General features: G+C 42.6%; 1 protein-coding gene across 1 annotated transcript; it reads right to left on the bottom strand.

Annotated features, from left to right (window-relative positions):
- Positions 1-7,927: 7,927 nt before the first annotated feature.
- LOC133913113 (probable sugar phosphate/phosphate translocator At1g48230) lies at positions 7,928-13,438 on the bottom strand. Its single transcript, XM_062356165.1, has 9 exons — positions 13,217-13,438; positions 12,590-12,697; positions 12,302-12,333; positions 12,178-12,228; positions 11,241-11,302; positions 10,869-11,130; positions 9,475-9,740; positions 9,273-9,367; positions 7,928-8,525 (listed from the first exon to the last, which is right to left on the bottom strand). Exons 1-9 carry the CDS (start codon positions 13,298-13,300, stop codon positions 8,349-8,351), a joined length of 1,137 nt encoding a protein of 378 aa, XP_062212149.1. The 5' UTR covers positions 13,301-13,438; the 3' UTR covers positions 7,928-8,348.
- Between the last annotated feature and the right edge of the window lie 7,512 nt (positions 13,439-20,950).

Below are 20,950 nucleotides of genomic sequence, written 5' to 3'. Positions count from 1 at the left end.
GCACGCGCTCAGATCAGAAGTTTTTGGGGCCTGTGGGGGATGTGCTGATTGTCGACTTCACTTGTTCCACGTAGCTAGTTGAACAGAAACGCCTCGTATCTTAAACGGAAGCGCGGTAAAACTGGCTTACTTTCTTCTAGTAAATGAAATAGCAGTGCTCCTGCTTTTAGTTTAAAAGATAAGCAAAAGAGTGGCAAAATTACAAAAGTGCACAACTTTGACGGCAAGGCGAACCATTGGTGTCAAACAGAATTTTCCGTCTAACTTCATAATTTTTTGTTCTCATTGCGCGGAAGGCCTCTCGGAGGAAAACCCACGAATCCACCCTTCAATTCAAAGTCTCTAGCTCTAGACATGACCGGAAAGTCAGAATCCATCCTACTTTCGTAACAAACGATTGGAATGGCCTTCCTCGTAACGGTACGTAAATAGCTTCGTACCATGTCTATCCGCTGCCCATGACCTCTCGTTCTGTCCCTGTATGACAGTACCTTCCTTTATTTTGGCTTAGATCATCCATCAAGATCAGAGGCAATGCAATTGGAGGCTGAGCTTTTTAGACTAATCCATCAACATGGAAGTTGCTGTCCTTAACAAGCTCACAGGTCGCAACATATGATGAATCCAAGTTTTGAATTTTGAACCCCGGGTTTGCGGAGGCGATTCCGGTGGCGTTCCTGGATCTGCATCTCCGGTGATCCATCGACACGGGCGTGCGCCGTCGTCCCTCCTGTGCGTCAGACTGCGGGTACCGATGGCCCGCTCGGGCAGTCGGGCTATTCTCCTTCACCTTGCTGATCCCTATCGCCGTCGGAGGTTCTGGCATGGTGGACAGTTCGTCACCATGGGTGAAAGACTACGGCGACCTGCGGAGTCCGTCAACGTCGGAGATCGTTCAGGCGGCACGCTCTGCTGGTTTCTCGGATGATGACATCCGCCGTGCGGAGGAGAGTATTGTCGACGGCAATGCTACGCCAGAGTTGGCCTCACGCATTGTTGAGGCCGTTGCCGCGCATATCGGCGTTCGTGAAGCGGCGTTCGTGAATCCGGCAATGCCTGCTCATGCACCTAGGAATGGGCGGCGACTTGGGAAGAGCCGGGGATGGTTGACGCGTCCTTGGCATGGACCTCTCTTCCAAAGGCGGGCGGAATCTTTGGTGGTCCTGGACTCCTGGGAGATTTCTTTCCAGGAGAGTGAAGTCACATGTGAACAGTACCTGTGACTTTACCCCTATGTGAACTGTTGGATTGGAAATAAACGAACGAGATCGATCGCTACATGTCTGCTACAATAATATACTAGAGTAGAATCACTACAGTATTTCCATATACAATATATTTGCTACAGAAAAGTCACATCACTGTTCACCATCTCATAGAAAACACTATTCATCGGTGACTTCACTTTTTCAAGTCAGAAGATCCGGTTCCGGGCCGTTGCCTCTGGCTACCGATGCAAAGGAAACCAAGTAGTGACAAAATAAAATCTATTGTTTCCAATGCAAGATGAAGGGACACTCGATGAAGGTGTGTGACATAGTTCTCTACTACATCATTTGCGATAAGCATGATGACCATCTATCTGCTAAGTGCCCGATTCTGAAGCTCCCGAAGCCGAATGCAACGATGCTCGGTTTTGGTGCTGATAAGATTGGTTTTTACGAGTTGTCCAATCTGGTCACAATGGTATGGACCTACAACCACCACCAACAGTGCTGGTCAAGGTTAAAGGCAACCTTTTAACAGCAGAAATCATTCAAAATGAACTTCGGCGAAGAATCCGGTCCGACTGGAACTGGGAAGCAGTTTCATAGGGTCCAGATAGCTATCTTGTGGTTTTTTCGAATTCGGATGAGTTGAGCAAGATGGTGAATGCCAAATTTTATCTCAAAGCTCAAGGTGCTACTATTCCCATCGAAGAATGGAAGCCATCTGTTGAACCGAGCCCGCTATTCCATCTGGAATTAGTTTGGGTGCATATAATGGGTATTCCCCCGACCTTTCGGCATTATATGGCAATTTGGGCTATCACGACGGTGTTAGGCGCACCGATGGAAATTGACATGGAATGCCTAAGGTGTTGCGGTATTGTTCGAGTCAAAATTGATCTTATGGGTGTCAACTTGCTGCCTACTAAGTCAGATGTAGTTCTAGGTCATATTGGCTACGAGATCACCTTTACACTCGAAGACCAAGGCTTTGTCGCTAACGATGGCCCGATGTCTAATCCTGATGATGCTGAATTTAATGGTGATGAGAATGTTTTACTAGATGGTGACCACAGTACATCATAGGACCAAGCAAATAAGAAAGCTGAAGGTAATAATTCTCAATCTAACACAAACAATCAGGCTTCGGTTCCTATGCAGGTGGATGGGACTTCTTGGCCAGCTCTCTGTACGGTCCAATGTTCCCAAGACTCGTTGCGGTGACCCCTTTCGGTAAGAGGGTTGTGACAAGACAAGATCAACCTCAGCAAGTGGCTCTGGATTCGCCTCTGGGAGCCGTTTTGGAGGCTTCAGCTGACGCATCAGAGGCTAAAGAAGATATCATAGCTGTGCTACTGGACTGTGGTGACACTGCCGCCGAAGTAGTAAAGGCTGCCCCATCACCAACGGCACCAGAACACCCAGCGCCAAAAACACAGGCGGCAAGGAACCTTCCGAAGGTCCCGTGGTGCCAAACCAGCCCGCTACACCGGTCCGTGGTAGCTCGGACACGGCAAGGACACTACAGCAGTCCTCCAGCAAGCAGGCACCAGGGGAAGTTCACATCCTGGACGTCACGGCCTGGCCTGAGCTATCTCGGTCTAGGGGCCCAGTGACTTCTCTAGCAAGCAGGCACGGGTGCTTGAGCTCCTCGACAATGCTCGCGCATGTGCACACTTGAATGGCTCAGGTGGTTATGCCGGCACAAGTGGCTCCACCGGCTAATGAATCAACTGCAAAAGAATCAACGTCTCAGTGCCTGGAGAAGGATGTGGTGGCCGAGCCTTCTATGATGGTTGCGACACCACTTCCGGCTGGTTCGGCACAACTGACCGGGCCACCTGGGTCCCTGGACACGAGTGGCGTGTTTGAGGGGCATGCTAATCAACACACCATGGCGGTCCCCCTGGTGGCATCTGAGGGCCTTCGCCGCAGTTGCCGCTCGAACACGGTCCTCTCACCAGACGGCATTTCTGTGGTAGATGAAGATTCAATGGTCAAGGCCATGAAGCCGGCGGCTGCCCATTATCTGGATTCTCCAATGAGGGCTACGACAATGACTGACTTCACCAAGTCACCACGCTTGGATACCACTCCTCGGGACTCTAATCTAGGTACGTCACAATCTGCTTCCAGCTTTTCTATTGCTTCGGTACCTAAGGACAAATTTACTTCTTTTTTAGTAAATTAGGTGTCTCTTTGGGTAGTTGTAGCAATGAAATAAATCTATCTATAAATGCTTTGAAACATGTATAAGTAGATAGAATGAAGATAGCTACTAATTCCAATGCAACGAATAAACTACCAAAATACGTTTCTACAAAAGAGATTAATCCTTTTGACGGAAGTGATGACGAGGACACCGAACCGGATGGCGCTCTACTCGCTCACTTGGTTAAGGATGTGTCGGAGGTTGATTGGGATGAGGTGGAGCTATGCACAAAAATTTGTGTCCTTATAGCTACTGCTAGAAAATCTAAATCATCCACTAAGACAGAAGGGAGAAAGGCCCTGAACAACGGTAATAAATCAAAAAAAAAATGTTTCCCAATGAAAAGCATCTTCTGAAATAGCAGAGGTCTCTCCGACTTAGCTAAATATCGGTACATTGCTAATGGTATTAGGGAACATAATTTGGATTTTGTGGCCTTTTTTAGAGATGGGGAAGCACGGTTTGTCAATAATGAATCAAGCTCGTCTTTTTGGTGACGCTAATTTTGTTTGGCATTGCCTTCCTCCTCGCGGTAGGTCTAGCAGCATTCTCCTCAGAATTAATACATTCACTTTAGATTTGTCTCTGATTGCAGAATGGTAATTTTTTGTCAAATTCCATTTAAGCAACAAGATAGATAAATTTAAATGGATTCTTATGGAAGCCTATGGTCCGGCACAGGACAATTTCAAAACTAGCTTCCTAGCGGAGCTAGTGCGGGCCTGCCAGCAAAATCACTTACCAACCCTGATTGGCGGGGATTTTTATATCCTGAGGAATAGCACCAAGAAGAACAACAATAGATACAATGACCGATGGCCTTTTCTGTTCAATGTTGTCATTGATAGCTTTGATATTAGAGAAATTGCTTTAACAGGTCATCAATTTACTTGGGCACACTCCCTTCCTAATCCAACTTATGAAAAGTTAGACAGAGTCCTTATGACTATAGAATGGGAATCCAAGTATTCGTTGGTCTCTATACATGCTCTAGATAGAGGTGTTTCGGACCACACATTCCTGTTGCTGGATACCGGAACACCGACTTTCCTAGGGAAACAAAAATAGTTCAAATTAGAACTTAGCTGGTTCACTCGGGATGATTTTCATGACCGAGTGGTGGAGATCTGAAATAAGCTGGTAAAAGGACGTAATCATACCCAACGATAGAATAACAAGATGAGCGCCTTGTGCAGACATCTCCGGGGTTGGATGGCCCACACCAGTGGCACTTATAAACAAGAAAAGTGCAACCTTCAGTCCACCATAGATGAGTTGGACATTGCCACTGAGGTACGTGATCTGACCGATGTTGAGAGATAACAGTTGGCTCAATTTAGAGATCGGTTGGCCAGACTTCTTTGTGAAGAAGAAATCAAGTTGTACCAACGGGCGAAGGTGGCGAAAGTCTTACTTGGTGATAATAACACCAAATACTTCCAGATGGTTACCAATAGAAAACATAGGAAGAAATGGATCTTTAGCCTAGATCAAGAGGAAGGTAAAATCGAAGGCGACACCGCTCTAAAAGCATATATTACTAATTATGATAAGTCTTGGGCCGTCGGAGGACAATTCCTTCTCATTGGATGAGTCCATGAAAGAGGACATCTGTTAGGTCTCGGAGGCGGAGAATGATTTCCTTATGACACCTTTTTCGGAGAATGAAGTGCGGGATGCTGTGTTCGATATGGAACACAATAAAGTGTCCGATCCAGATGGGTTTCCAGTAGAATTTTACCAAGAGTTCTAGGATGTCATCAAGTTTGGGGTGATAATACACTTGATGAATCTATTCCAGGAATTGTATGTGGGCGGACTGCCTTTATTTAGCCTCAATTTTGGGGTGATAACTCTGCTGCCAAAAATCAAAGAGGCAAACTGGATCCAACAATATAGACCTATTTGTTTGTTGAATGTCAGCTTCAAGATCTTCACAAAGGTGGCCACAAATCAGATTAATTCCGTTACGGACCATATGGTTGATCCAACCCAAACAGCTTTCATGTGAGGACGAAATATCCTAGAGAGTGTCGTCATCTTACATTAAATAATTCACGAATTGCGCAAAAAGAATTTTAGTGGGGTTATTTTTAAGGTGGACTTTGAGAAAGCCTATGACAAGGTCAAATAGCCCTTTCTAGTACAGACTCTTCGGATGAAAGGATTCTCGTCCAAGTGGATCTCTTGGATTGAGACTTTCGTCTCGGGAGGTAGTGCTGCAATTAAAGTGAATGATGATATTGGACATTTCTTTCAAACAAAAAAAGGACTCTGGCAGGGAGATCCTCTTTCCCCGATATTATTCAATATTGTAGTTGACATGCTAGTTGTCCTTATCAAAATGGCCAAAGCGGACGGGCTAATAGGTGGAGTTATGCATCATCTTATAGATGATGATATCTCTATTCTACAATATACTAATGATATGATATTCTTTATGGATCATGACCTTGAGAAAGCTCAGAATATGAAGCTACTGCTTTGTGCTTTTGAGCAATTATTGGATCTTAAGATCAATGTCTTATAAGAGTGAACTATTTTGCTTTGGCGACGCCCAAGCCATGATAGAGTAATACATCAAGCTTTTTTGGCTACGGTACTAGTGAATTCCCTTTGTGATATTTAGGCATTCCTATTCATTATAGAAAACTGAGGAATGTTGATTGGAAAGGGGTCGAGGAACAGTTGGAGAAGAGACTCAATAGTTGGAAAGTAAAACACCTTTCAACTGGTGGTCGATTGACATTGATAAATTCAGTGCTTAGCAGTCTACCCATGTACATGATATCTTTCTTTGCTATACCAAGGGGGTGCTTAAAAAACTTGATTATTTTTTATCTAGGTTCTACTGGCAAAACGACGATTAGAAGAAAAAAAAATCATCTTGCTAAATGGAACATATTGTGTCGACCCAGAGATCAAGGGGACTAGGGATTCAGGATCTTGATACTGAGAATACTGCCTTACTTGGCAAATGGCTTTTTAAGTTGCTCACGTCTGATGGAATGTGGCAACAGCTAATTTGCAATAAGTACCTTGGTTCTAAACCCTTATCACATGTCCAGTGGAAAGTTGGGGATTCTCATTTCTGTGCCAACCTTATGAAGGTGAAGTGAGATTTTCTAAGCTTCGGTACCTTCATTATCAAAGATGGCACCCAAATCAGATTTTGGGAAGACCAGTGGTTGGGAAATTCACCTCTGTGAGAACAGTATCCATACTTATACAATATAATAAGGAACAAACAGAATATAGTAGCAGAGGTCATTCAAACCTCCCCTCTAAATGTTTGTTTTAGAAGGGACCTTATAGGGCCAAAATTATGTGCATGGAATGCTTTGCTTCCTCAAATCACTAATATTGTGCTTACTCAGGTGTAAGATGAGTTTCGCTGAAACTTAACCTAGAATGGACAGTTCTCGATAAAATCTCACTATCTTACCTTAGTATATAGTGATGTTCCTAATCTTAATAAACACCTTTAGAAACTGAAGGTGCCTCTCAAAATCAGAATCTTCCTTTGGTATCTTCCCCAAGGGGTAGTCTTGACAAAAGATAATCTTGCTAAACGTAATTGGCAAGGGAGTACAAACTGTTATTTTTGTCACTGTGAAGAGACAATTAAACATCTTTTCTTTGAATATCGTTTTGCCCACACTGTGTGGTATATCATTCAAGTGGCTTCCGGACTACTCTAACTCCGTAGTGTATCACATATGTTCGGTACTTGGCTACGGGACATTAGGAAAGAGTTGAAACTGAAAGTCTTATTACGGGCGGTTGCTATTTACTGGTCGCTTTGGTTATGCAGGAATGATATGGTGTTTGATAAAAGAAATATGCTATCTCCTTTATAGATTATTTATCTTTGTACTCACTAGCTCCATCCCTAGGTTATATTACATAAGCTGGATTCTCATGATACAATTACAGCAGCTTATCAGCATATAAAAATGGTGGTCAAGGAGTGTTTTACTCATGTCTATGTGTGACAGCCTAGTCAGAGGATCAGAGCACCTTAGCATCTCCTGTTTTCATCTTTGTTAAACTTTATTTGTTTTCTCTTTTTTTTAAGTTGTGTACATCTTGATTATACAGAGAATAAAAGTGTTCTAAGTACGATTATGTAATTGACTGAATTCATAAAAGCTTCCGTTATCAGAGAAAAAAAAAAACAGGTCGCAATATTGCTCCCAGAGGCTCAGACCATCTCTTTTATCAGCAATAGTACTGGATAACCGTACACAATCATGCTGCGTACCTTAAACGGGATCATCCCTCGCAGTTAATGCAGCAATATATGTTCAAAGAGATCTCTAAGTTCAGATTATCATGGAAAATTAACAGAAACCTCACATACTGGAAATGTAAATATAATATGAGACAGAAGGCGCATGCGGTTGATAAACTTTTCAGACTACCGTCTGCTTGTAACTGCAGGCAACTGCGCAGTTTGTGGGATTCACACTTGGCGGTAGTGAAGGCAACACTGACTGGAAAAAGGTAACAAAAGTACAGTTCAAATTAGCATCTATAGGAGTGCTTTACAACATCTATGGTTTGACAGCATTTCCATATGCTGGGTTAAGAAATAACGTATATCCAACACAAGACCTACCGGATTTTCTCCAAATACTGATCAAAAGTTATGACATACCTCTGCAACTACTCTAATTCACCTCCAAGTATCTCACAAAAAAAATACATATCAGCCAAAAGTACAAATGGGAGGATGTCCAAGTGGCGTGTATGAGAGGAGGTGCATGCAAGGCTACTCGCCAGAGCTCCCAAAAATAGCTTTTTTTCACAAGTGTGTATCGGCTTGTGCACCTCTTTGACTCTTTGAGCCTCCCCGAGACAAAAAACATAGTCAATCTGGAACGAGATTTGCTACCTCAACCGATAAAAAATTAGGCAAACGATGGTCATCTGTTACTTAAGCTGCCTGTTTGGGTCCGTGTAACATAGGAGAGGCGCGACGAAGGAATCAAAGGGGTTTCCTCATCAATTGCTGCAGCTTCTGATGACACGCCTCCAATGACAGTCCCATCATTGCTGTCCATCGAATTGTCAGCCCTGTATGTACTTGAGATTTTCTTATCCTGCAAATAGATTAGACATTTCAGCAATTGAGTGGAAACATTACAATTTTAAGGTAATAATTTGGTTTCACCAATTATTTCTCACTTTCGCATCAAATCGGAAGATCCTCAAGCTATATTAAAGAGGTATACAACTTATTATATTCAGTCAAAGACTAAAGTGGTAAAACTACACCTTACAGGCTACAAGGTGGTTTGTGATCACATAGACAGGAGACAGTCCTAGTGGTAAAAATTAGAGCTATGCACTCAACTGCAGTGATACCTAAGTGGAAGAAATTGCATGTGTCTCATACTTCCTTTGAGACCATGCACTACGATGATAGTTGGTAGAAGTTGGTTAGATTATAGCAGAACAAGAATAAGATGAAGAAACTGGAGATAAGAGGGGTAAGGCATGTCTCAATTGCTAAGACAACAAAGGAATAAAGGGAGAAGAAGAGAGAAACTAATTCTGGTCCAAAACCTTGTATCATATGTCCTGTACGACAACAAAGTAATGCACATGGCTGAGGCAAGACAAATAGAATTGTTCCTAAGTGTTCTACATAAAAACGAAATAAATGCTGGGAAAAGAGTAAACAAGGTTAAGAAAATGAAACATGTAAGCACTATCCTATCTCATTTACCTCTTTGAAATAGCGATAGATTAACGATCTCTCTTGGCATACATAATAAACAAGGGGAGTACCTAACAAATTTCAAGAAAACTAAATACATAAACAGCAGCAAGGAACTTTTCCTGACCTTTGTAGCCCTATCAAGAGTGTTATCTGCTGGAAGCTGGTTTGCTTTGACATCTTTCATCTTAAAATAATTGTACAGGATGACACCAGAGAGAGCTGCACATCAAATTAATGCTAATAGATAAGACTGATAACAACATGCATATTTAAAATAACAAAATATAAACATATTATTCAAGATGCAAAACCAAATACATAATTACCAACTGCATATCCAATTATGTTGAGGCTTGTAATAATAGATTCAGGAAAGATAATGGTTGAGAGGGCAATAAGTATCCAGTCCTTCAGAACTCCTGCAACTCGAATGGTGACTGCTCCAGTTCTTCCAATAACTAGGAATATGGATATGTTCAATGCGAATGCAGAAAGTGCATTCAGGAAAAATATCGAATAGTTGAACTGAATTTGAGACACATCCATTTCTGGCTTTTCCAGCAAATACCACGGAACAAACAGGAAGATGAAACTGCATGAATAAACAACACAATCACGAACTTGCATGCAGATAAAAAGGGATAAGTATATTAAAGACACTTAGATTTTAGAGCATAAAATAGTTTCTTGGATTGGAAAAACAATTTGCATAACAACTCTAAACTATCAAACCTGCAATGAAAGACATGGGAACGGAATAAAAGATAACAGAGTATAGATTCTTCAGCATGGAGGCCCTGCACTTTGTATCCACAGCATATTTAAGCTAAAATAAACTTGAGCCATTTGAATTGCTAGGATCAGCTTATTTTGTACCCAACTAACACGACCTAAACCCGTTGGGAGCTATAGTGCATACAGTCCACCAATAAATTCGAAAAAAAGAAGGATTGCAACCTATTGAACTGAATCATCAAAAAGATTGAAGGCTCCATAAGAAAGCACATGCCTATTCCTAAAAACCGCTTTTGTTCTTCTCTGAACGGTCATTTCGAAATTAAGGTATGTGCCTAAGTGGGGGCATATGCATGCTTCTGTGATTTACTTTTGGAAAATTTCCAGCAATGAGTACAAAAACTACTGTTACACTTTCCATTGTAACAGGGGAACCAATTATACTACATAGTTCAGGTGCTTTCACTTAAAAAATTATTTTACAATAGTAGCTACAAAGTCCTACCATAGCATCTACCTTGAACATAGAAACATTCTTATTGAAGAATTACCTACTAAGTCTTTGTCAAGGAACAAGTTCATCTATTATTAAGGACATTCTGTTCATGATCATATTTGACCAACATTTGATTTCACTACCATATTCAGTTATTTTGAGATGTGGAAACAATGAACACAAATGCAATCTTACAGATTTTGAGAATGTAGAATACCAGAGTTAATAATATTGTATTGAAATGACTTGATGCAACTAACCCATTGAAATTAAATAAAATGATTGAAGTTAGAATGTCACAGACTTCTAGTTATGCATGTTTCGAAGTTATTGCTACCAATGACGCAATTTAAGAAAATGGCAGTTCTCGAGTTTCTTTATAAGTATTCTGTGAGAACAAGATCATAATATATGAATCTCATTCCACATTCTCTGCCGCAAACTCTATCAATCAAGAAAGCATTCAGAATCAGAGATAGTTTATGGTACCTGCAAGGAGCTATGTAATACAGGCTTGTAATAGGATTCAGGGTTAAACCCTTCTTTTGGAGGAGGACCTGTGTTAGAACCAGCCTGAGGGCTTCCGCAAAAATGCCAGTTACTTGGTATAATGTTCCAACTACATTAAAGTGAATCTCGCCGTATGATGAAACTACAACACCAACACTGACCAACACCATGTTCAAGAAGAGGTCCCATCTTAATTTGTCAGTACCACATATAACAGCCATTATAAATGTCGCTACAGGCACTGCATTTCAAAGCACCTCAAGTCAGTTACCATATCATAACAATAGAATTGTATAAGCTCTTGGATGGATCTTTGTAGCACAATATAAAGGAAGTTGCATGCTAACGCACTCAAGGCCTTGAGCATCTGAATGAAGGGGACTGAAATATACAAGTATGCTGTGTTGCCAAACCTGGAAATAGCAACCAAAATCAAATATGGATATTATACAAGGGAAAGACATCCTTTATGCTTCTGATTCAAGACAACTCTACCATAGCACTAAGAAATTGGCTAAGGCATAATAATGGGAAATTAGTAAATAATACACCACATACTACTATACTAGTGCAACAAACTCAAAGTTATAGTTGGTACGACATTCAATTTGCAGATCTGTTCTGGACTCTGAAGTTGTCATCTAGATCGCATACAAAGGGAGGGAATGAACAAATTCCATTGAGTATGGTAATGGAATCAGTTAAGCATTTTCTTTTTTGCTCAGGTTGCGCTTTGCAAATTTTTAGAACACTAGAACTATTACATCTAGATCTTCCCTAGTTGATATTGATCATTTAATAAGTTACATGAACAAAAGTAAGTCAAGATAAAGCCCATTCAAAGATCACATCTTCATCCATAAAGCAACATAGCATAACTAAACCTGCTACTGTATAACACCTGTAATCATGTCGATAATTTCACATGATATAAGTCATTATTCAAGCAACTGGTATACCAGGTAAATGGTTTGAAAAGACAAGCCCAACAAGAACTTTATAACAACAATTAGATCTGCAAACAACCTCATTAGCAGGAGTGCAGCACATTATCATAAGGCAATCAACCAGGTCATTACAAAGCACCAACACTGGAAGTATCATAAAGTTTGTGCAAAGCTGATAATCACATTTAGATAAGATGTTTTACCGTTTTGGGCAAATTAAGTCACATAATTTTATACATGCCTGAATAGGCATGCTTTTGATGCAGGAATATAATAAAACACACCCTTGCAAACATAAAAGAAATGGAAGATCAAGACCAATTTATGCACGTTTAGCTTACCACAGACTTGACGCAAAGAAGGCGCTAATTGGAATTACACAAGTGGCATATCTGCATTAACGGGGGCAAATAACTAATAGTCAAACTCAAAAACAATAAGGGAACAAGAAGTAAGTGCTCTTACATCTGGAAAGTCATCTTGGCAGGTGTAAAAACCTGCATTACCAATAATGACAAAACAAGTCCATTAGCTCCAGGAAATGTTAAACGGCATTACCAGACAGCCAAACAATCTAAACCAAAGCTTGCAATCAGAAAGTTTTCCCTATATGTTCTTGCACAGTAATAAATTGTTACTTGAAATAATATTTTATATGTAATTTGGTTGAAACAGGCGCATCATAAGACTGAACAACATGGCATACAACAACCATGGAAGGTTATAACAGGAAAATAGCGCAGAGAAGGCCACCTTAAAAACTCGAACAAGGAAGAATGTCACGATTCCAGAAAACGCCATGTGAATCATTGTAAGGGTAATCGGAAAGGGAAATTTGAAGTACTTTGGAGATAGGACCCACTGCAGTCACAAAATATGAGTGCATAAGTTCATAACCGAAGTCCACATACCAAAAATATATATATGCATAATGCAAGATGTAGCATTATCAGGATGCAATTCCTCTTCGGAGTGCTTACAACCACATTGTAATACAGATTACTGACAGTGACAGTGCGTTGTGGCAAAACCCTGGTTCAATTAACAGTGATAGCTTAAAGATCCTATAGAAATTAAGCACTGAAATAAACTGTTCACCAAACTGACAATTAACAAGCATGCCCAACCAAAGTAGAACCCGTACATTTCGTAACCATATAAACCACACTAGACGCAAAACACTAAATCTGCTTTGATGTCACAGACCCTTCGCAAATGAATTGGATTCGGGAACAAAATGGACAGTGGTTCACCACAGCGTCACTTTCCTCGATTGCTGTGCCACTCGCTACAGACCGGACCATATCCTCCTTCACCACCAATCTAACGCACGGCAAACACAGGGGAGCGCATAAACCCGAGTTGGAAGGAAAAGCCTACTTTGTTGAACAGGATGACGCCCGACGAGAGGCAGACGTAGATCAGCAGGTAGAGGTAGGTCAGCACGAGCTGCCTGCCGATCATCTTCGCTGCGCCGCTCCGTATCGTCGCGCAGGGGTGGGACGGGGGCGAGGGCGGCGCCGGGGAGGAGGATGCGGAGGCGTCGGCTGAATCAGATCGGGTGGGGCTGGGGGCTGCGAGAGTGTCGAGCGAAAAGGCCAGGGCAAGTGCGGTGGGTTTTCCTTTGCCAAAGAGCGTTCGAGTGACGTGGGGGCTCCTGGGCAGTCGGATGCATATCCAATGGCACGGATTGGTTGTCTACACAAATCTGGGATTGCACGTCGTCTACACAAAGAACAAGAAGAATGTAACTATGTGTTTCATATTTAATTAAAGACTACCACACATATATTAGTAATGAGAATATTGAGCATATGCAACATGGAAACTAAGGTTTGACACTAACATTAAAAAAGACACATGTTGATTTCTCTTCCCATGTCTACTCACATTAGTGTACATTGATCAGTTTTATTTATCCAGCCTAGTTTATTTGTATCCTATCTTCCTTCAATAATTAATAACTGTAATACCACTACCGTGGCCACACATTTATTAGTATATCACAATGTAGACCAACCATTGTGTCAACCTTCCGTCACACACGTGTGACAAGCAAAGCCCAAACTACTCGAGTGATCTCTTTTTCTCTACTTAGTATAATACACGTGCTAACACTACAACAACATTTAGTGATGCAAATAAAATAATCAAAAGGCAATATATATTTTGGAATGATACAGAGAGTTATTAACTCACTATATTGTTGAATACATAGCCACATACGTAAAATAGCATTGCAACTTTTGTATCTATCGAAACCATCTAAATCCTGATGCGCTTAAGAAATTCATGTATAACTTCAGAAATATTATCTTTAAATTTATTCTCATTATACTTCAATATATCTATCAAGAACTTAGTCCTCAACATATTCCCATCATGTATATACATTATTATGGATCATTGTTAGAAAATATTAATTATATAATGGTATGGACCAAGTACTAAATAAATGAGATTACTCACCGTGCAAATTGATGGTAATTTTGTTCCTGAAGTTTCATCCTGACATTTGGAGTGGTGAGTTGATGTAATTAGTTTGGAAGATTTGGAGTGGTGAGTTGATGTAATTAGTTTGGAAGATACATGTACGCACACGTTCATCTTGTAGCTAGAATAACAATCTACTGTTGAGATCCAACAAATTTCATTGTTGCATGCATTGAGCAGGTACATTTATCGTTATATGGTTTCTAACAATATGTGTATGCCACTGATATGAAAATAGTACATGCACTTTAATCAAGCAATTGAATTTCAAAGCCCCCTCCACCTCCACTCTTCTTCTGAAGCCATATGACAAGCAACTTTCTCTGATCCTACTTTATTTGGACAATCCGAGAGTATGTGCCAGCTAATAGGAATTGTGAAAATGTCAACAGAATGATGGACTTATTAGACGTATAACTGATTGTGTCGTGACAAATAAGTATGAAGCACTTATTAAGATACTGTCATTTTTAAGGATTATTACTTACTATTTTTCACCAGTACATGACGTTTTTATATACAATATTCCCAGTGCTCTTTTCTGTGGGGTCTAATTCTTTTTTTGGTTTGGTCAAAATTCTTGTTGTTTGCCTTGACACACCCCTTGACAATGCAATATAAAGCTGTCCCTATGAGTGTTAGAGTATATGAAATATGATACACAAGAATCTGGTTGTTATGGTAGGATATGATTAGTCACTATCCTTATATCTAGGGTTAATTGATATCCAAGTATCTGTACTATATATATTCCACTTTCGAGGCTCAATACAGCATACAACAATTCCACAAATCCTCATTCTCTCACATGGTATCACGAGTTAAGTTTCTACTCCTAGGCCATAAACCTTATCCGTCACCAGCTTCCGCACCGCGTGCCCCTCGAGAGATCAATCTCTATGATCTCCGTTGGGGGCAGTGCCACCCGTACCCTGTACCTAGGGTTCGCGCTGCCGATCCTATTGATCGGCCGCCCTCGAGAGTCTTTTTCCGATCTTTTCATCAGATTTTTCTCTCACTGGTTGTTGATCAATATTTCTTTTTTGTTTTTTCCGATCAAAGATCGGTTTGCATCTCCCACCGCTATTCGTCATCTTCGCACACGTCTCCTCCGACCTCGGCTCCGACACTAGGAACAACAACTCCATCAATCGGTCTCTATCACCATCCATCGTGCTGGTCACCACATGACTCCATCCACGACGCACATCATCGACCTCCAGCAATAACGCATTCATTTAAGCAATTTTTCATGGGCTTGAACTTTATCTAAGTAGCCTACATTAGTTCCTAGTTCTCTCTAATGGTCATAGATGCAAAAAGATAACATAATATAAACACATGATTTGATTGTTCAAGTTACCGCATTTGTGTTATTTGTAGAACAACTTTAAGACTGTTTAACTCATGTCTACCATCAATTGATTAAGATATACAACAGAATAATGTTACTGCTAGTTTTCTGATTGAAAAAAGAATGAGACGTGTATGAACAAGCTACAACTATTGCAAACTATTAACAGCACTCAAGCTGGGAGACCTAAGTAATTGGATTAAAAAATTACAAGCTCCACTAAAATGCCACAACACAAGAAAGGCTTTTCTCAAATGGACTAAACATGGATCGCGATTTCAAAAGAATATCTCACTATAATACTATTTACCCTTCCATCCAAAATGACCACAGAAAGAGCAAAGTAGAGCAAATCAGTCTATCCACTTCCTCAGTGATAGGCTCTAAACCTAAAACTAGGACAAGAGTGAACAATTTTGCGTCAGATCCACCACAACTCAATCCAATCAAGTGAACCATACATAGAATTAACCACATATTCCACCTCAGACTCAAGCACTAACCCCAGATCTAACCATACGCGAAAATGATAGCTACTGTGACTACCAAGTGAATCGAACACTCCCAAATTGCTCTTTACTGCCAATTACTCATTTTCACCTCAGCAAGGAAGTATTAGGCTTTCTCAGCGCGCTTATGAGAAGGAATAGTAGGTGGTCCAGATTATTTCTTTTGCTTCTCGGAGGACACCTACAAAGAAGAAGACATAAAAAATAGAAATGCAAGAAAATTTTGACAACTAATCATAACAATCAGAGTGAAAAGTTTAAACTCCACCTCAGCTTCAACATCTCAAGTATAGCAGCTAACCTCAAATGGAATAACTTTTCTGCTTCTACCTTCAACAGGACGAATGACCAAGGATAATAAATAATTGAAAGTGAATGCAAGAAACCAATGCAAATAGATGATCACATATTATAGGCATGCAATCTCACTATGCCAACCAACCGCTAAAGGGTTACCCGTTGCTGCTGAGATTCAACAATAGCAAGTGTAGCAACTGCTTCCTTTCCTAGAACAACCATGATTGTTTTGTGCTCTATCATTTTAGATTCAGACTGCTGAAGCTTTGTAGGGTGCTCAGCAATTGGAGCTTCTCTTACTCGTTCCTTTCTTCTAGCAATTTCAACAGACTATTTAAGAAATAAGAAGGATCATGATGTATGGAAGTAGCAATAATTGGAAATTACTCACTTGCAGCAAGGATCAAGCCTCCAGGAACTGGACCTCACCGGCCTCCTTGCGAGATGGTATGGACCCGTCGATGCGGTGGCGACAGCGGACTAGGGTAGCGTGGCATGGTGGGTTCCTCAGCGGCCTAGGGAGGTTGATGTTGTTGGCGGCCTGAGGGAGATCGGGAGCAGAGTGGTACTCAGCGGCCGACTAAAGGTCGGGGTCATCGGTGGCGGAGATGAGCTCGGGGTCGATGGGTGCCTCAGTTACCCGGTGGTGCTCCTCCCCTCATCGTGACTAGAGGGACGGGAGAGAGAGAAGTCTGGTCTAGGAAGACACCTCCATGGCTCCCACCTCGGCCTCCTTGTGCAACAAAGCGGTGGCCAACAGGGGATCCTTCGAGCCCTTTCTCCTCGGTGTGCGGTGACAGGAGGGGCTCGACGGCAGATGCGCCAGCAGGATGGCGCAACTGACTCAGTGCAGTAGCAAGGGGCTCTGGTCAGTCGACACAAGGCAGCGACCATCATGGCCTTTGGTCGGTCTTCACAGCAGCAGGATCAGCGACGTGGCGAAGACGTCAGCGGTGCACGACAGCAGGGGCATAGCAACAAGTTCAGTGGAGCAGCAACGACCACAAGGCTGCAGGCCGTCCTGGACATCATTGGCGGCGGCGGTGGCCAGACTCTGTAGACAATGACGACGGTGGCGAGTCTTCCACACAGCAGGGCTTCAACACGGCGAAGCCTTTGGCCAATGTTCGCTCTTCCATGGCGGGTGGTGGCCGAACTGGGCGTGGCAGTCCTCATCACGAGGAGTCAGCGCACCTGCAAAATTGATCTCCACCGTGGACAACGGCGGGACTTCGGCCAGGGTGTAGGCCCGAGTGGCAGGGCTCTGCCCGGCTTCTCCTCATCTGTGCGTCAATGGTGGGCAGCTGGGGTGTAGGCCCGAGAAGCAGGGCTCCACCCAGCTTCTCCTTCGTTTTTGTTGTTCTCCACTCACCACGCGGCTAAAGGCGGCCTGCCACAGAGGGTCTATTGTTTCACACCCCACTTGCGCCGACCGCTTGGCACCGACGAGGAAAGTCATTCTCCTCTTCTTCAACGCTGGCTGGGCAAAGGGGTAGCATGGCTGACCTCTGGACCGCGGTAGCGACAGATAAGCCGGGGTAGAGGCAAAGCGTCCGGGGTGGATCCGGCCAGAGTGAAGGCATAATTGGATGGGGCAAAGGCGGATCCGACCGAGGAGTGGTGGGTGGGCGACGGAGCCAACTGGGAGCGAGCGGGAGAGCTCCATCAGCGGCCAATCTGGCCAGGGGCGGCCGGGAGGGCTTCGACTGGCGGTGGTGATGGTGTAGCCATCCTCGAGGACGAGGTTGACGACCGCGAGGAGGGGGAGGAGCGCCAAGAGCAAGCAGTGGGAGGATGTAGAGCGCCGAGCAGGCGGCTACAATCGAATCGGGAGAGGAGCATCGCGTTCAAGACTCAGAGAGGAGACGAAACAATCGTGGGCCCGTGAGTGTTGGATGAACCGGGCGTTTTAGGCCATCTGATTTGTGAAGCCATGCCAGAAGAAAGTCTGAGCAGTTCATTTTAACGAAATAGGATTCATGTGTGCATAGATTAAGGTAGATGAAGAAAAGATTATCTGTGTAAGGACAGAAGGTTATGTGAACTTAGGGAAAATTTGAACTGTTGCATTATATCTCCTTTTCTCTAATGATGTCACAGCTCGTGCCGATGACGTATAGCCGTATACGCACTTCAGCGATATTGGAGCACTTCTTGTTGAAGAAAGCAATCTGGGTCGTGTGGCCTGAGGTGCTTTGTAAAGCCAGGAGCCTTTGCTGGGGCTGGGCGGTCCGGGTTGGACGAGCCCGGCGTGGTGAAGTTGTGCCACTCGCCGACGCCGTCCGAGCCAGCCTTGGGCGACTCGTGCAGGCTGTGGAGGCCCGACGGATGACGTGAAAAAATGGGAAAAAGTCTATTTGACCCTCTCAACTTCTGCTTCAGTCCGATTTTCCTCCAATACGGTTCACTTTAACCCCCCTCTCATGCAAAACCACCCTAGTTTTGCCTTACCTGGCAACTACGTGTCTATGCTTGGTTGACATAGCATCCATGTAAGCAAAATATATGCCACAAGTCAAGCCAGAAAATTAAAAAAATTATGAACCCACATGTCAGCCATCTTTCTTCTTTCCCTGTCTTCTATCTCTTCCTTCTCCACCCGTCTTTCTCTCACTCTCTCCATCTGCTTGAGAGCAATCCACTCCCGACCCAAAAACCCAAAAGTTTTCAGCTCCAACTCTCTGTTTGCTTGCCCTCCTTTTAACCACAAAGGCCCAAGCTATATCGTACCTCAGTCAGAAATCTACTAGAGTCCGGAGCAACCCAAAAATTGGTCAAGAAAGAGAGAAGGGGAGAGAATTTTTTAATAATATTATTTTATAGAGAAATTACAAAAATAATAGCCAATTTCAAAAAATTACAAAAATAGGTATCTGTCGGCACTCCAAGTGCCGACTTCCTACATGGTTGTGAGCCTAGAGACTTGTAGACTAGATGGAGGCAGATGACGACAAGTTCCGCACATCTGTGGACTACGGTGCATGAATTTTAGAGGAATGGACGAATTTTGCATTGGAGAAATTGACGGTGAACGATGGACACGAGTCATCAAGTCAGTATGATTCCATTGTGGTGATCAAAGGGCATATGTTTCATGGCAAGGTCTATCTACAGCATGCAGTGAGGAGATGGTATTTCTCAGAGAAGAGGCATTTCAATGTGGTAATTTCCAATTCTCAGGCATACGACGTGAAATGTTTAGCTAAATGTTGCACTTGGCGAGTACATGGGTTTTTGACGATGTGTGACACTGTATGGTTAACGCCATTGTTGAGCCGCATACTTGCAACTTGAGCCGACCTCTGTGCGCATACAGTAACATGACCACTGATTTTGTTGTAAAAGAGATATACCCAGAGATTGTGAAGAAGACTATTATGTCTCCATTTGAAGTTATGCATGCTATCGACAACAGGTTTGCGTACGACATTTCATATGGCATGGTTTGGAGAGCGAAACAGAAGGTATTAGAGAAGAGTTTTGGCACATTTAAGGACTCATACCATAATCTACCTTCATTGCTATAGCATATTCAGGAGAGGAACTCGGGAACCTACATTTCTACTCATGATTTTATCAATCATAGTGGGGATCAAGTCCTTCAACGGTCATTCTGGTCATTTGGATGTATGATTGAGGCATTTCGACATTGTTGGTCGGTGATGTGCGTGGATGGGATATTATTCACAAGAAAATACAAGGGACAAAGGCTCACAGCTATCGGGGTAGATGTTGAGAACCAGGTTTTACCTTTGACGTTTGCATTTGTGGAACGCGAGTCTATTGGATAGTTGGTTGTAGTTCCTATAATGGGTTAAGAGAGGTGTGGAGATCTATGTAGGGTTCGGAAGTCCAATGACTTCTCGAACACCTATGGCAATAAGTTCTTCATATGCTTCAACTACGAGTACGACCCATCGGAGGGGTAACATCCATGGTGGCTATCGCAGCCATGTACTCACATATTGCAAAACTAAAATACAACTATTTGTCATTTACCACTTACAAATTTTTCCTTATTTCCTACTCTTTGTCGCCACTATGCGACTTCATACAGTGGATCAATAATCAGTAGAGTGAAGCAAATGTGTTCCTCCTGCACACACAACACTGGGCGGCATGGAGATGATTCCATGAAATAGAAGCCGACGAGAGGAGAGAGGTGACCCACAAATGCATGCAGGAGGAAGAACAGAAGAGGAGAGAGGAGCGGAACCGCCTTAAAGCGGAGGCGCATGAGGTAGATAGGGAGCGAAAGCGTGAGAGGGAATGTTGAGCTCGTGAAGCTGGACCTAAGGCGGTGATGAAGGGAAAGTACCCACACTGCATTCAATAGAGTGTCAGTAGTAATCGGCTAGTTTCAATTCCCTAAGACATGTTAGGTTTAGAATCGATACATGTCTAGGTTACTTTTAAAATTGTACCGTACATGTCAATATCATCGTTACTTTATGTGTGTGT

This window comes from Phragmites australis, chromosome 3, assembly GCF_958298935.1.
Source record: "Phragmites australis chromosome 3, lpPhrAust1.1, whole genome shotgun sequence".
NCBI lineage: Eukaryota > Viridiplantae > Streptophyta > Magnoliopsida > Poales > Poaceae > Phragmites > Phragmites australis.
The sequence above is the reverse complement of the archived record's forward strand: the minus strand, read 5'-3'. Positions and strand labels throughout refer to the sequence as shown.

What these genes read in the sequence shown, in the direction of transcription:
- LOC133913113 (XM_062356165.1), bottom strand. Translation starts at nt 13,300, where the DNA reads ATGATCGGCAGGCAGCTCGTGCTGACCTACCTCTACCTGCTGATCTAC. An exon ending in GCGTCATCCTGTTCAACAAA is followed by an intron (nt 12,698 to 13,216) that starts GTAGGCTTTTCC and finishes TTGTGACTGCAG; the next exon opens with TGGGTCCTATCTCCAAAGTA. An exon ending in TCAGATGCTCAAGGCCTTGA is followed by an intron (nt 11,131 to 11,240) that starts GTGCGTTAGCAT and finishes TTTGAAATGCAG; the next exon opens with TGCCTGTAGCGACATTTATA.